Genomic DNA, 16,905 nt, shown 5'->3' with positions numbered 1-16,905 from the left:
TTCAACAAGGTTCTACCCAAAACCGGGCTCTACTGGTTCGGTTTGCTCAACACTAGTCCTGAACACTGGTGTAAAACGCTCCTTGAAGGCCGTGTATAACACTGTCCGAATGTAAAAGTTCAGAGAACTAGCCAAGTTGAACTTTCAAAAGTTTGCTCATCAGTACCCATAGCCATTGTTCAAGTCCAATGTAAATAACCAAACACTGCCCCCCACCTCACCTGCTGAGCTTTAAGGTCCATTTACACGGGACGAGCTGTCGGGCAAATGATCCAATCTTCGAATCCCCCCCCCCTTCATGACAAGGATCTTTAGTACTTATAAGAGCACCTACTGCTCTTGGGACCTGCTGCAAACCTGATGCATCACTAGATACCAGCTTCTGACAGTGTTCTCAGAAATCTTGGTCCATTCCTCATGGACAATGGACTCCAGATCACTAATAATGTTGGGCTTTGGCGTTGCCACCACCTTCAGATCCCAATTTGTATACTATCAGTGTACTGCATTAAGGAGAGTTGCAACTAGACTTTCCTTTACCTGGGGCAAAGGTTCAGTGTGCTGCCTTAAATACCATGGCCAAGTAGAGATGGCTTGTTGGCACCTATTCTGCCTTCCAGCACCGAAGACGTCCCTATGCCCAAATTCTATCATCATGACAACCCTACAAAGTTTTATCTTAGCAATTACTTTATGAGGGAAAAACACCAAAAAGGACCATGTTTTGCGACTAATTCATGTTATCAAGTGGTTCTTGTCTCATCTTGTATAACTTCACATCACAAACATCATAAAGCCGCAGAGCCTGACCGCACTCTGACACGAGCAGTAATGGGGGAGATCAGATAAAATACAGGCTGCAGACCATTAAGCCCGGTGGCGGACGTCACGGGGACACTTATGGGATAAAGATAGAATAACCGCGCTTATGACTGATGCTAGTAAAGATCATTTTCACAAGCCAAGTTGTTGAGGCTGTCTAGCATCAAGTCAAAAACTGCCTGATAATACACTCCATTTTCTCTGTGAAGTAAATGTCCACCTTAACCCCTCAGTGACCAAGTTTTTTTTTCCTTTATCCATTTTTGTTTTTTCCTCCCCCCTTTAAAAAAAAAAAAAAAAAATCATAACTCCTTTATTTATCTATCAACGTCGCTGTATGAGGGCTTGTTTTTTGCGGGACGAGTAGTAGTTTTCAATGGCACTATTGAGGGTTCCCACCCACTTATTTTTTTTTTAACATTGCGTTAATTCAGGTTTTTAAAATTTTTTTTTTTTTTTTTTATGGGAATGTCAATAGGACTTTCTAATGTTAAAAACACATTGCACAAAAAATCGTAAAGCACCAACTTGCGATGTGTTTTTAATAATAGAAAGTCCCCTTGACATTCGCATTAAAAAACGCGAGTGGGTAGGAGCCCTTAATGTACCATATAATTTAGTGACAAAAATGTAAAAAAATTCTGAGTGGAGAGAAATGGGAAAAAAAATGGAATTCCGCCATCTTGGTCTTGTTTCTACGGCACACAAACTGCAACAAACATGACATGATGATTTCATTCTATGGGTCAGTGCGATTACTCCGATACTGAACTTAAATAGTTGTTTTTCTGCTGTAGTACTTACATTTTTTTCAAAGATATTTCATTTTTAAAAACTATTTTCTGCCGCCATCTTCTGCGCACAATAGCTTTTTTTCTTTCTGTCAACATAGTTATGCGAGGTCTCATTTTCTGCGTGACGTCCTGCAGTTTGCATTGGTACCATTTTGGAATACATACAACTTTTTGATCGCTTTTTATTGCATTTTTTCTTGGCGTGACCAAAAAAGTGCATTTCTGACGTTCTTGTTTTTTTTTCTTCTTTCTTTTTGACGATGTTCAGCGTGCAGTAAATAATGTGTTACTTTCAACGGACTTTACGGATGCAGAGATAACAAATATGTATTTTTGTTTTATTATTTCTTATTTAGGCTCTTTTATTATAAATATGGCAAAAGTTTTTATTCTTTTTATTCCTTTTTTTTAAATAATTAGTAAAACTTTTGATCTTACTTTAACTTTCTTATTTAGTCCTCAGAGTGGCCAACAACTTGCGATGCTTTGATCGCTCCTGCAGTATGATGTAATGCCATATCATTACATCATACTGCCATGGGGCAGGCAGTCTATCAAACCACCCCTTTCAGAAGCACCCCGGCTGCCATGACACCTGCTTGGCTCTCTGCAATCTCATATGCTCCCAAGCTCCTTCTAGTGGTGGCTACAGAGAATTTTATTTATTTACCCCTATGATTATACAGGAGATCTACAACTTCTAAGTTAGTATTTAATTTACATGAATATATAATAAATAATAGGGCTTATTCACACAGCCGTATATTGGCTGGGTTTTCATGCCCGGCCGATATATGGTGTCCCTTTCTGCAGGGGTAGGAGGCGGGCCAGGGTAGGAGCAGTGCTCTGAGCTCCCGCCCTCTCTCCGCCCCTCACCACTATTTGCAATGGGAGGGGGCAGAACTTAACTCCGCCCCCTCCCATTGCAAATAGTGGCGAGGGACGGAGAGGGGGCAGGAGCTCTGTGCACTGTTCCCGGCCCACCACCCCTCCCCCTGCAGAAAGGGACACCGTATATCGGCTGGGCGTGAAAACCCGGCCAATATTCGGACGTGTGAATAAGCCCATAGTCACATACAATAGGGCTTGAAAGTAGACTTACGTTGGGACTGTACATTGGATGGGTCAGAAGAGAGGATAAAAGAAGTTTTAAATGGAACTGTACGTTGGATTGGACAGAAGAGAGAGTGAGAGATGTTGTAGATGGGACTGTACAATGGATGGGACAGAAGAGAGGATAAAAGATGTTGTAGATGGGACTGTTCATCGGATGTGTCAGAAGACCAGATAAAAGATGTTTTAGATGGGACTGCATGTTAGATGGGACAGAAGAGAGGATAAGAGATGTTGTAGATGGGACTGTACAATGGATGGGACAGAAGAGAGGATAAGAGATGTTGTAGATGGGACTGTACAATGGATGGGACAGAAGAGAGGATAAGAGATGTTGTAGATGGGACTGTACATTGGATGGGACAGAAGAGAGGATAAGAGATGTTTTAGATGGGACTGCATGTTAGATGGGATAGAAGAGAGGATAAGAGATGTTGTAGATGGGACTGTACATTGGATGGGACAGAAGAGAGGATAAGAGATGTTTTAGATGGGACTGCATGTTAGATGGGATAGAAGAGAGGATAAGAGATGTTGTAGATGGGACTGTACATTGGATGGGACAGAAGAGAGGATAAGAGATGTTGTAGATGGGACTGTACATTGGATGGGACAGAAGACCAGATAAAAGATGTTTTAGATGGGACTGCATGTTAGATGGGATAGAAGAGAGGATAAGAGATGTTGTAGATGGGACTGTACATTGGATGGGACAGAAGAGAGGATAAGAGATGTTGTAGATGGGACTGTTCATCGGATGTGTCAGAAGACCAGATAAAAGATGTTTTAGATGGGACTGCATGTTAGATGGGATAGAAGAGAGGATAAGAGATGTTGTAGATGGGACTGTACAATGGATGGGACAGAAGAGAGGATAAGAGATGTTGTAGATGGGACTGTACGTCGGATGTGACTGAAGAGAGGATAAGAGATGTTGTAGATGGGACTGTTCATTGGAGGGGTCAGAAGAGAGGATAAGAGATGTTGTAGATGGGACTGTTCATTGGAGGGGTCAGAAGAGAGGATAAGAGATGTTGTAGATGGGTCTGTACGTTGGATGGGTCAGAAGAGAGGATAAGGGATATTGTAGATGGGACTGTACGTTGGATGGGTCAGAAGAGAGGATAAGAGATGTTGTAGATGGGACTGTACAATGGATGGGTCAGAAGAGAGGATAAGAGATGTTGTAGATGGGACTGTACGTTGGATGGGTCAGAAGAGAGGATAAGAGATGTTGTAGATGGGACTGTACGTTGGATGGGGCAGAAGAGAGGATAAGAGATGTTGTAGATGGGACTGTACGTTGGATGGGACAGAAGAGAGGATAAGAGATGTTGTAGATGGGACTGTACGTTGGATGGGTCAGAAGAGAGGATAAGAGATGTTGTAGATGGGACTGTACAATGGATGGGTCAGAAGAGAGGATAAGAGATGTTGTAGATGGGACTGTACAATGGATGGGTCAGAAGAGAGGATAAGAGATGTTGTAGATGGGACTGTACGTTGGATGGGTCAGAAGAGAGGATAAGAGATGTTGTAGATGGGACTGTACGTTGGATGGGTCAGAAGAGAGGATAAGAGATGTTGTAGATGGGACTGTACGTTGGATGGGTCAGAAGAGAGGATAAGAGATGTTTTAGATGGGTCTGTACGTGGGATGGGTCAGAAGAGAGGATAAGAGATGTTGTAGATGGGACTGTACGTTGGATGGGTCAGAAGAGAGGATAAGAGATGTTTCAGATGGGTCTGTACGTGGGATGGGTGTAACCCAAAATGGTGTACAGTACTCTGCATATGTGTTAGACGTGTGGAAAAAATGTTGCAAAGTAAGAATGCTTTTGAAATTAGAAATGTTAATAATTTAGTTTTGTCAAATACAAAGTGACTGAACAAACGAGAAATTTAAATCGGATCAATATTTGGTGTGACCGCCATTTGACTTCTAAGCAGCACTAATTCTTCATGGTACACTTGCACAAAGTTTTTGAAAGAACTCGTCAGGGAGGTTGTTCCAAACATCTTGGAGAACTAACTGCAGATCTTCTGTGGATGTTGGCTCGCTCAAATCCTTCTGTCTCTTCATGTAATCCCAGACAGACTCTCTGATGTGAGATCAGGGCCGTATCATCACTTCCCGGACTCCTTGTTCTTCTTTACACTGGAGATAGTTCCTAATGACATCGGCTGGATATTTGGGGTTGTTGTCCTGTTGCTGATTAAATTTGTAGTCAATTTGATACTTTCTATTTAGAAAAAAAAAATCTTTCTTGGCAGCATTTTTCCCCACATGCCTAAAACTTTTGCACAGTGCTGTAAATGAAAGCATAACTCATTTTGCAAAAGCCAAGCCCTCACACAGCTCCACTGATGGGAAGGTAAAAAGTAATGGCTCTCAGAATATGGCGAGTTCAGTGTTCTATAGTGCAAAAGTAGTAAGAAACAAAGCTATAAATATTCGGTATCACCGTAATTTATATGCAATTATAACTATGTGCCTTGTTTTAACCCTTATTACCTGGGTTTGCTGGACCTTCAATTGATGGTAGCCCGAGGTAAGTGGAACTTTACAAAAACTAGTGGAGAACACCATGTCTAGTGAAACAACCCCAATTGGAGTTGTGCACACCTATGTGCACAAAAAAAGCTTGTCTATTAGAACCATTGGTTCCCTATGTAGTGTTCACATGTCCGTTTTTCTAACAGGCACAAAAGACTTGCATGCGTGCGTCAGGATGGTCTGTTTTGAGTGTAACCTCAATGAATGGCTGAGTACTGCCTTTGATTGGTCACAGCGCTCAGCCAATCAGAGGCAGCGCTTCCAGGAGGTGGGGATTTTTAAATCTCCGGCCAGCAGAAAATGTGAAGAACACTGCTGGGGAGCCAGAGAGAAGAAGCGCCAGAGCCCCGATAGCGCTGCTAGGTGATATATTAATTTTGTTTTATTTTTTCATTCAGCTAGGGCTTATTTTCAGGGAAGGGCTTATATGTCAAGCCCTTCTTCGAAAATCACTGCTGGGGTTGCCTGCGTCCCATTGCTTTCAATTGAGTGGCAGCAGTGCCGGCCCCAATTAAAGCAATGGGAGAACATCGCGATTCTCTGCCACAGCTATGACAGGATTTTTTTGTTCCCGCTGCAATCCCCTCATCACTGAACACTGTGACAGTGTTCAGTGATGAGGGGGGACCTTCGTGGAGCAGCTGCGCTTCTACAAGCACTGCTGCTTCAGTAGCAAGGGCATGGCACCCGTGCAGGGCATTTTTGGCGCACATAGGTGCAGACAAAAAAAAACCGCTCGTCTGACCGAGGCCTTATTATGAAAAACGCACCAATAGCACTTCAATAGTAATATCAGTAGTGATTTGCATGGTATTTACCTGGTTGGGAAATGTTTGATCTGTAGAGTTTTTTCCATTTTACCAGTATGGAATGCAGGAAATAAGTGAATTCGGTGTAATATTCTTTCCTCTGATGTTTCTGCACTCTGAAGTACGAGTGTCCACTTTTAGTCCACTTATAGTTCTGCAACAACTGGAAATCTACAGTTTTGAGATCACTGAATTAAAGGCACCCTAGAAATAAATGAGGAATATAGAGAATAGAAAAGATAAGTGGTGTATCATTCTGTAAGCCCTTCTGGCAGCTCTTGAGGTACGTTGTCTTTAATAGCTGAAGTTCAGCCAACAACTATTTCCCTCAATTCCTCCATACACATGAATGCTCAATTTGGACGAGTGTTTTATATTGAAAGATTGGAAAAAGTCATAGCCAGTCCACTTGGGTGGTGGTTTATGTCCAGGGGAACAAAAGGTTTGGGTGGTTAATTCCACATCCGCAATACTTCTTTCCTCTGACATCATCTGATTGGGGAAAGTCATGAGGTCACCATACATCTCAGAGTTGTCTGGTCCTGCTATAGTCCAATGTATGAGGGGGGGGGGGAGGGTGCCTTTACAAAAAACAGAGATCCATCTTGGCTTGGCTGCAATGACAATGGCCGGATGATCAGCTGATCATTGTGATTCTAAGTGGCTGACGCCCTTGATCAACTATTGATGTCCTGATCTTGTAGGAGCTTAATGTGCCGTTGTTCGTGGTCTCTATGAATGGCTTTATAGACTCCACCCCTTTTTCTCACCATTTTTAAAAAGTGGTTAATGGCAAGAGAAATTGTAAATTGTAGTGTAAAGATCAATTTTCATCTTTTCTATGCCATAAAACTGGTTCCAGCTCTTAATGAACTTCCCCCAATGGTGCTTTAGATGAAAATGGGGGTTTAGCTCTATGGGGAGAGAGCCTATGTATAGAGTTCAACCGGCTGCAGCCTAAACTATCCAATAGTAATTTGGGGGGGGGGGGGGGGAGGCAGATACTATTTTGTAATGCTATACAAGCTAAACCAACCAAGTTGTTCAGTCTTGTTGGTAATTGGCCATGGTGCGTTATGCCACAGCCTTATGCCCTATCGGTATGTTTTTGGATTGGATACTAGGGCAGGAATGACCTATGAAGAGTAATGATACGACACAGAAAGCACACTTGTCTCTATGTGAAGAATCGTCTCCGTAGATAAGAATGGTTGTGTTTGAGCCAGTTGGCAGCCCATGGTGTTCTCCTCCTCCAGACAGAGCGCTCGTCGTGTGGCCGGCTCTGGTAACCGCTCAGCCCAGCTGGTACTGAATACATTGCTCACCGTATTATTTGCCTCCCGCGTCTTATCAAAAGTTACCGGCTGTTAAAATGAGTTTACTTAATAATTTTAGCTAAATAAAACTTGGCATAAGTCGCGGCACGCAGCTGGCGCCACGGACGGCAAAACATTAGTTCATTTTGAAAGGGTTATCTTTATTTGTATATTGTTGGACACTCTGACGCGATTCTGGCCGCAGCGTTATCGGGTCAGGAAGAGACCTGTTTGGTTATTTTAATCATCGTCGGGATTAATTTATTATGTAATTAATCATCATTGTGGTCACATGGTGTAATTTTGCAGCAGAATCTGCCCCGTTTTAGCTTTCTATTGAATGTTGTGGAAATCCGCACGTTAGTTCAGGTGGAGCTATTTTTTCCGCATGTAGATTTTTAAATCCAAATTGGTGGGAAAAAAAAGAAAGGACCTGTCAATTCTTGGCACATGAGATGCGCTGGGTGGGGCCGTACACAGCTTTGTCCTATTGATTGTGGTTTAATCCACCTGCAAATCGGAATCAAATTTCTGCTGTGGATTAAAGTGTCAGATTCGCAGCGGAAAATCCTATGTAGATCTGACACTTTAAATGCCGTGTAAACAACGCCTTAAAGGGGTTGTCCCGCGGCAGCAAGTGGGTCTATACACTTCCGTATGGCCATATTAATGCACTTTGTAATGTACATTGTGCATTAAATATGAGCCATACAGAAGTTATTCCACTTACCTGCTCCGTTGCTAGCGTCCTCGTCTCCATGGTTCCGTCTAAATTCGCTGGCAGCTTGCTTTTTTAGACGCGCTTGCGCAGTCCGGTCTTCTCTATTCAGCACGAGCCGCTTCAGTGTGCTCCCCGCTACAGCTCTTCTGCGCATGCGCAGACGAGCTGTCACTGCTCGGGAGCGCGCTGCAGCGGCCATTCTGCACCTTCCTCTGTTAGAGGAAGGTGCAGAAACTGGAGCTGCCCAGCGGAGAAGCCCAGCCCAGCCCAGCAGCCCCGAGAAGCGTCCCAGGTAAGTGATGGGTCGGGGGGGAACTAGCGCTGCGCCGGGGGAACTAGCGCTGCGCCGGGGGAACTAGCGCTGCGCCGGGGGAACTAGCGCTGCGCCGGGGGGGGGCTGTCGCTGCGATGGGGGGAACTAGCGCTAGGCCGGGGGGGGCTGTCGCTAGGCCGGGGGGGGCTGTCGCTAGGCCGGGGGGGGCTGTCGCTAGGCCGGGGGGGGCTGTCGCTAGGCCGGGGGGGGCTGTCGCTAGGCCGGGGGGGCTGTCGCTAGGCCGGGGGGGGCTGCCGCTAGGCCGGGGGGGGCTGCCGCTAGGCCGGGGGGGCTGCCGCTAGGCCGGGGGAACTAGCGCTGGGCTCCGGAACCTAGCGCTGGGCTCCGGGGCCTTCACCTGGGCTGAGGGTCTAGCGCTGGGGAGCCGGGGGCTAGCGCCTTACCTGCTGCCTGGCGGTGGGCGTCTGGTCGGCGGCTGCGGGGCGTCTGGTCGGCGGCTGCGATGCGTCCGGTTGCCATGGAGACACAGCTGGCGGCGTCTCGGGAGCGCGCACGTCGGGCTGCAGCGAGCGACGGGGAAAGAGCCGGCGGCCATCTTGAGAAAACTTTATAAGTTGCTGAAACGCTGGAACGGTAAGTACAAACCAGCTAGAAATGTCATTTACAGGGGGGCTTAGTAATGTGTACTTAATGGGGGGGACTGGGCAAAAAAAAAATTTAACTGCTTCCTCGAGACATCTCCTTTAAGGTTTTGCTCAAATCTTCTGATGAGCTCGCTACTGGTGGTCTGTGGAGGTCGGCCTGAGCCCGGTCTCCTTGTGTGCCCTCACACATGCACTGGCCATAACACCTCCTAACAGTCTGGTCAGACACTCCTCTCTACTGCTGGTCTGTGGAGGTCGACCCGAGCCCGGTCACCTTGTGTACCCTCACACATCCACTGGTCCCAACACCTCCTAAAAGTCTGGTCAGAATGGCCCAGGTGGTGGCAATCCAGTGATACGACCATCCAGCTTCTCACATCCCAATAATGCGCCCCTCTCAGACTCTGGTAACTGGGTGAAATCTCTTCTCTGCGTCGTAGAGGCATCTAGTGGCCAACAAGCTCTACACAGGTGGAAGAAGAGGTCACTACACACAAGGAACCTCTGAGAGCCTCTTGTAGGCCAAGGGGGGAACCACTTTTAGGGCGTCATGTGGAAAGCCTGTTCATCCAATCAAGCCACAGCTCTAATTACTTGCATATCTGCCTGAGATTTAACTGCATGAAGATTTTTCCAGCAAAATGACAACTTCTTCTAGATGCTGGATTTTTTTTGACAGAGTGTAATTACGTGGCAGCGCATACATCCGCATACAGGGGGTGAACAAAAATATGGAAACGCCATACAAAATGCATGGGATTTTAATCAGCAGCACTGAGCTGCCCTTTTGACCCCTGCTTGGCTGAGAGCTTTCCTCCCAAATTTGTGTTTACTTCACCTCTTGCCCTGCTCTGAGTGGTTTTGGAAGCCAGCTGATAACCCTGACCAATGGAGCCTGCCTGGCAGCATCTGTATCATATTACCTCCACTTTACATGTCTTTTTGAAATATGATTTATAATCTCATGTAATTTAAGGCATGCATTTCATACAGTGTTTCCATATTTTTGTCCGCCCCCTGTGCATACTCCTTGCACATCATTACATCATGCAAAACTTATTTAATGTTGCAGAATTTCCAACTGGAAAAATAATGAGCAATGATTTTGCCAGATAAGGTTTCATCTAATATAGAATCATTTCATAGATCCGTTGTCTCTCTTCTATAGAGTGCGGATAGTGACTTTATTAGTACGGTGAAGGTGCCATCATTCCACTGCAGAAATAGTCCCCTGGGCCAACATAAAAGATTTATTGTTTTAATTCTGAATCCTATTAAATCAGCAGCGAGCCTTCCCATCATTAAGCCGTTCTCTCTCCGTCTTCCGGAGCACAGTTGGTTATCTCTATGAATCATTATGACATCCTGGATAGCAGAGGATGAGGTATAAGAAGGTCTGTTAAGAAAAGTTGGATAACTTTCCTAGAAGAGCAAACTTTCCTCCTGAATACCTGATATTTATGACCTCTCCTTTAATTTGCTCTATCGGGACACACTGATGGAGGGCTTGTCTCTTTATTAACTAACAAGTGTAAAGGTGCCCATACGTGCCTATTAGATGAATATTGATCAAGCCTGCCAATTCCCAACTATCATCCTAGGGCAAATATCAGGGGAAAGAAGGATCGGGCAAGTTATATGTCAACTTACCCTTTGTTTCCATAGGAGATAAGTCTCAACTTGCCAAAGGGGTCTGGTAGCGGGTAATTATTCTCCATTCCCCGTTGAGAAGACGAGCATGCTTGGCCAAACCCAACGCACATCTATATGGGGGGGGGGGGGGACTGGGAGGAATAGATGTTGGCTGTACAAGAGTTTTGTCAACGGCAATCTAAGGTGTATGGCTATCTTAAAGGGGTTTTCTGAAGGGAAAAGAAAAATTGCCAGGAGGCAGACAACGGGGTGAAACAAAAAAAAAGAACCCCTTTTAAATACCCCAACGCTCTAGTGCCAGAGGTCTGGTTTCTGCTGCCCCTTTCTTGGTAGCTTTTGAAATGGTCTTGTGCTGTTCATCAACCATGTATCTTCTGCAGCCAATCACTGACCTCAGTAGCCGTGTCTCTATTAGCGGCATCCACTAAGGCCAATGATTGGTTACAGCAGTCACGTGAATGATAGATGGCATGTTACTGGTCTAGTAGCTTCAGTGCCTGGAACAGTGGCGCCGGAGTGCCGGAACATTTAAAGGGCAATTGTAGTTCCTTTTCTGTATTTCATACCATTATCTGCCCCCCCTCCATCGCAATTTTTTTTTTTTTTTTAAATTCCTGAAAGACCCCTTTAGCTCTTTGCTATGGAGGAATGCTGATGTCTGTAAAAGCCAACAGTTGTCCAGTGACTTCAACTAGCACCTTTCAGCAAAAAGAGCCCGAAATGCAGATACCCCACACCCATTTACATGCACTGATGATTGCTAAAACGATCGCCGATGAGCGAAGTTTTAGCGATAATCATCCAGTGTAAATGGGCCTTTACTTTTACTGTTGATGACCTATCAATAGTTGATTGGCAGGGCTCTGCTGCTCAGGATCCCCACCAATCATCCGACCACCCAGCCCACTGTCAGTGCAGATATCCGTGTTGGTACTGCATGCACAGATCCAGTTAAATTCAATGGGAGCTATGCCTGTAGAACCAACCTTGGGCCACCACTATGTTGACTGCGCTATCTGCTTCCTGTCCCCAACTGATGGCCGATTGGAAATCAGCTGATCGGTGGGGATCCCAAGTGGTGGACCTTCACAACTCAATTATTGATTACCCAACCTGGTGAGCTTGTCTGACCATGGAACATACATTAGATAAGATTTATATGCTATCTGGCTCTTTGAAAAGCTGAGAAATGACCCTGAGGCTATATTTACACAGCGAGTGCAATATCGGTCCAAGGAGCTCGGATCCATATCACACTTGTAAACAAAGACTTTTTCCTGAAACCATGAAAATCACAGATTGTTTTAATAGTTAAAAACAGAAAAATCACATCATAGTAGGGAGAAACTTGCATTTTGTTGCATTTTTGTTTTTTCCCTCCTCCCATAGGAACTAATGGACAGAATCACCCAAAAATAGGACATGCAGCTATTTTTCTATTTTCCTTATAGGGAGTGCATCGCCTCCATATTGGAGACCTCTTACTATGAATGTTCTTGGGTGGTAATAGCTTTTCTTAAGCCCTTGACAACTTTTATTTATCCATAAATGAGGAATCTGAAATATCTTGATCCTCGTGGCGTTTCCAGGGTACATTTCATAACACGGCTTCCATTAACGGCACATTCTACGGATGGTCTACACTCCTCGGAGATGGGTATCTTCTAAGACCCGTAACAGACGAGGCACCAGTAAACAGTGTATGTCTACTTCCATGTCTGTGTTACACTGGAAGCCTCTCATGTAGATGGTATTCCTCCAAGATCTAAGAATGTGTTGGAAACAACTGTGCCAAGAATGACATAACCAAAAACACTCCTATTTTTGTTCCTTCCATTTCTTCAAAGCCTAGGAAACCATTTTAGTGACTCAATATAAAAAAAAAAAACGCTTAAAGGGGTCAGGTCATACAGGTTTAGAAAAACTGCTGTCTTACTCAATGAGCGCCACACTTGTCTAAAGGTTGTGTGTGGTATTGCAGCTCTTCTTCTCCATTGAAGTGAATGGGACGGAGCTTCAACACCATACACGACCTCTGGACAGGTGTTGACTTTTTTGTTTTTTTGCAAGAAAGCCGCAATGAATGATTTTTATGGGGAATACAAGACGTCCGGAGAGCTGACTGCTCATCTTTAACCTCCTCATACAGATATTAAAATGCAGAATATTACGAATATATGAATTCAGCCGAATTGAACTATGTCAACCAAAGAGTTCTTAGAAATTTTTGCATGTAGTCCTGTTCTTAAAGAATGGATGGCAACAATTTTTGGACTAATCTACATGGATGATCCAATTGTGGTGTCCAGTCCTACCTATGGACCTATTACCAGATACTTAGGTTCCACACTGTTCAATATTGATAGACTGATGTGATGGTCTGTTCTATACCAATGTTGTAACATGCGCCTATTATTTCCCTTCCTATAGTAAAAGGCTTGTGGTCTTGGTTCCCAATGAAGCAGCTTTCAACTCCCGGCGGCCGTACACCAGTGAGGATGAGGCCTGGAAGACTTACTTGGAAAATCCCTTGACGGCCGCAACAAAGGCGATGATGAGTATAAATGGAGATGAGGACAGCGCTGCTGCTCTTGGGCTTTTATATGACTATTACAAGGTATAGTTGCTATGTTAAGTCGGGTTTTTTCTTGTTTTTTCACATTTTGAAGCACTGATCACCCAGTCCTGACCACACTTCTAGAGGATGCGTCATGTATAATATACCTAATAGGCACACAGTCAATCTACTCTCCTCCCTAGAGCTGATGGGTTTTGTGATCCACCGTTTGCAGTAATGCTGACATACATACTGGCATTGTCCTTATGGCTACTAATTGAAGGTTATGTCATTTCAATGAATCCAGGACACTGGGGAAAAGGTTCGCAGTGGTGTCATAAAGTATATCATTATCTGACATTGCAAAAATTGTGCAAATTGGCTAAAGTTATCAAAAAAGTGCACATGGTATAATAAACTTGACTATTGGTACCACGTACACTTTTTTTTCATGCCTGTGAAAAATGCAGGAAATCTGAAGCAAAATGTGTTTTTATTGCAAAAAGGCAACATTCATGCACAAAAATTGGAGTGAAATTGCAGGAAAAACTGTCAATTTTTCACTGACTTGCATCCCACTCATTTGAATACAGCCTTAATATGCTATTCTGAAACTGACCATATAGAGAAGAATTCTAGTTCTTGGTTCTGGTGCTTTATGTATTTTATGAGTTAGGGTTATGGTTCTGCATTTATGCATGAGTTTGGTTCCAGTACTGAATTTATAGGAAGAGCTTGTGTCCGGTGCTGTATTTACTTAATGAGCTTGATTCTTGTATTGTACTGTATTGATGTTTTTAGCTTTATTCCGGGGCTGTATTCATGCTATGAGCTTGGTTCTGGTGTCGTATTTTTGTTAAATATAGAAGTTAAAAATGGAAGGACACAATGTGGCTAGTTGCCCACAGCCAGATCATGCCCACCTTTGGTGACCAATGACTGCACAGATTTGCCAGTAACTTGAGTGGTCAGTTGTGCTGTGTGTTGCCACCCTTAAAGGGGTATTCCCATATTGGCTTTTCATGGCTAAAACCTGGCCCTATTTTTCCAACCACCTGACAGAAACAGACAAACACTTCAATCCAATGCTGTTTATATAGTTCTTAAAGGGCCACTGTAGCAAAAACACATTTTTCCATTTCTGACCCCCTCACCTGATTGCCTGTCTTGGGGTCTCCTCTGTATATTCCCTTAAGTGTAACCCTTTTATCAGCCACCATCTTGATGCCGAAAGATTTTGGTTTTACCTTCACATCTATCTCATAATGCATCAGCACAGCTATACCATTTCTTTCTGCAAGGGAGGGGGGTTAATTATCATCAGCTCCTATAGTCTTTTAAATAAGCTACAGGCCATACGTGTACAGTCAGGAGGATGAGCTGTGATCTCCTCTATCATAGCTGTGTGACAGGAGCTGTGTGATCCTCATCAGTAACTGTGACAGGAATGACTGTGCCCCCCTGCAGCCAGATCCTGTGTAATAGCATCATACAGACTGAGAAATTGACTAGACAATGAATACATAACCTCAAGGAGATCTGATCTGTTAAGAACTGAGATCACATGATCATCTGAGGAAAAAGACGCCAGGACTTTCAAAAAGAAAATAACTAACCAAGGTAACACTAGCCAACTTATATACTGGGGGTAGCTACATAATGAATGAAAGAAAAATATCACAAAAGTGGCCCTTTTGATGAAGTGAATAGGAGATATGGAAACGGCATAGCACAGCTCTGGGCAGAAGTACTCTGCTGTTTCCGTAGGCTCTGGCCAGTAACTATAGCTGTGGTTTTCCATCTCTGCTATGAAAAGTCGTGATGGTAATACCCCTTTAAGGGGGGCTGCTACCCTGTTTCCCCGAAAATAAGACGCGTCTTATATTAATTTTTGCTCCCAAATATGCGCGATGTCTTATTTTCAGGGCGTGTCTTATTTTGCCGCGGCAAATCCGTCTGTGGCCGCTAATCCCTCAATTGGCCAGCTTTGTGGACGAAATTTCTCAGAAATCTCGTCCACATGGGACAGCAAATCTGTCACGGCAAAGCTGGGAGAAGCCGGTGTTGTGGTGCGGATTCACCGGCCACAGAAACGGAGAAGCGTGGAGCCAGGTTGCTTCAAAACAAGCGGCTGAGTGCCGTGGGTTTTGAAGCAGCTCTTTCCCGGCGGAAATCTCGCTGTTTATCGCTGTGGCCAAACTGCGAGATTTCTGCTGGAAATACGCTCTGTGAGAACCCAGCCTTAAGAATCACACAGGGTGCCTGACTCACATACCGAGCCATAAAAAAATAAGGGCTGTAAAGTAACGTACCTGTCTGCAGACAGAAGTTCCTGTACCACTTGTAAGCAAGGATGGTATTGCAGCTTGCGGCAACCAGGGGCAGCTCATCACAGCAGACATGTACAGCAGGAACAGAATGTACAGTATGGACTTTTCTAGCCAGCAAGGGGAGCTCACAACAGCACACTCGTACAGCACAGCAGGGACAGGATAACAGCAGACTGTCTGCAGATTTACCTATACATCTGAAGGTAGGAGACAACGGAGATGGCAGCAGGGGACAGGCCTCTTGACTGGCCTGCACACTTTACTATGCCTTACTATCGGGGGGTGCCTTATATTTGGGACTTCTGCAAATTTCAGGGGGTGCCTTATTTTCAGGGGGTGCCTTATTTTCGGGGAAACACGGTAGTCACGGGCCAGTGCTGTGTGCTTGTTCCAAAGGCTAAAATTTGCCAGTCAGTCCATGAGTGGAATATATGTTTGTTTTTTTTTTGGTTATGATGGAGGAGGAGTGAGGAAGGGGGCAAAAGAAATTTAGCCCAGGGTGCCGTTTAATCTAAGGCCAGCACCACTGGCAGAACTATTGGGGATGCAGTGGATGCGGATTACGCATTTACACCATGTTAGCGCATTTTACTGTGCTGTTTGCTCTTGCAGGGCATGGTCACATGAGCGCCCCCCCCCCCCGTGATATAAAAGATAATTTAGTCTAATGAGGTTCAGATTTGTTCTTTTTTTCGTAAAATTGCGCAGTGTATTGAATGCGCATTTGCACACCTCCCATAGACGTCTATGGGGACCATGGGGCAAATGCACATGAAATGCTGCATTTTATTCCCCACGTATATGAAATGCTCGCACAAAAATGAGGACCGCAAACCAACCCGCTGAAATCAATGGGCTCTGTTCTCTGCGTATTGCGCACAAATGCGTTCGTCTGAAGGAGCCCTCAAGGCACCTTTACACTAAGCAATTTATGGTTCGCACGAGCAAACAATTGAAGAATTGGCTTGTGCAGCCTGTTTACACAGGCAGATAATCGCTCGCCTGTTTGCGCACAAATCGTTCGCCCATTCACATCCGCTGTAGCAGTGAATGGGAACGACTAAACGGTCGCTGTTCACATGCAACGGCGTGTAAACGAGCGAACAATGGTTTTTATGAATGCAGTAAATGAGCGATAAACGAGAAGTCAATGAATTGTCACTCGTTGTTGAATCGTCGGCCGTTTACAGTAAATGGTTATCGTATAAATTTGAGCGTTTTTTGTTTTTTAACGATAATCGTTCCGTATAAAGGCGCCTTTATTGTGAGTAGGGGGGATTTTCTTCTAAAGTGAATCTATTGGTTTAATTAATTG

General features: G+C 44.5%; 1 protein-coding gene across 3 annotated transcripts in view; it reads left to right on the top strand.

Moving 5' to 3' along the window:
* The window catches only part of GRHL2 (grainyhead like transcription factor 2), a 78,057-nt gene that overhangs the window by 12,414 nt on the left and 48,738 nt on the right, over positions 1–16,905 (top strand). For all 3 annotated transcript variants that reach the window (XM_066578634.1, XM_066578633.1, XM_066578632.1), the window contains exon 2: positions 13,134–13,320. In XM_066578634.1, the coding sequence (XP_066434731.1) occupies positions 13,134–13,320 (187 nt within the window). The remainder of the gene's footprint in view (positions 1–13,133; positions 13,321–16,905) is intronic.

The sequence above is a fragment of the Eleutherodactylus coqui genome, chromosome 9 (genome assembly GCF_035609145.1).
Source record: "Eleutherodactylus coqui strain aEleCoq1 chromosome 9, aEleCoq1.hap1, whole genome shotgun sequence".
NCBI lineage: Eukaryota > Metazoa > Chordata > Amphibia > Anura > Eleutherodactylidae > Eleutherodactylus > Eleutherodactylus coqui.
Note: the sequence above shows the minus strand (reverse complement) of the source record. Positions and strands in the feature narration are given on the sequence as shown.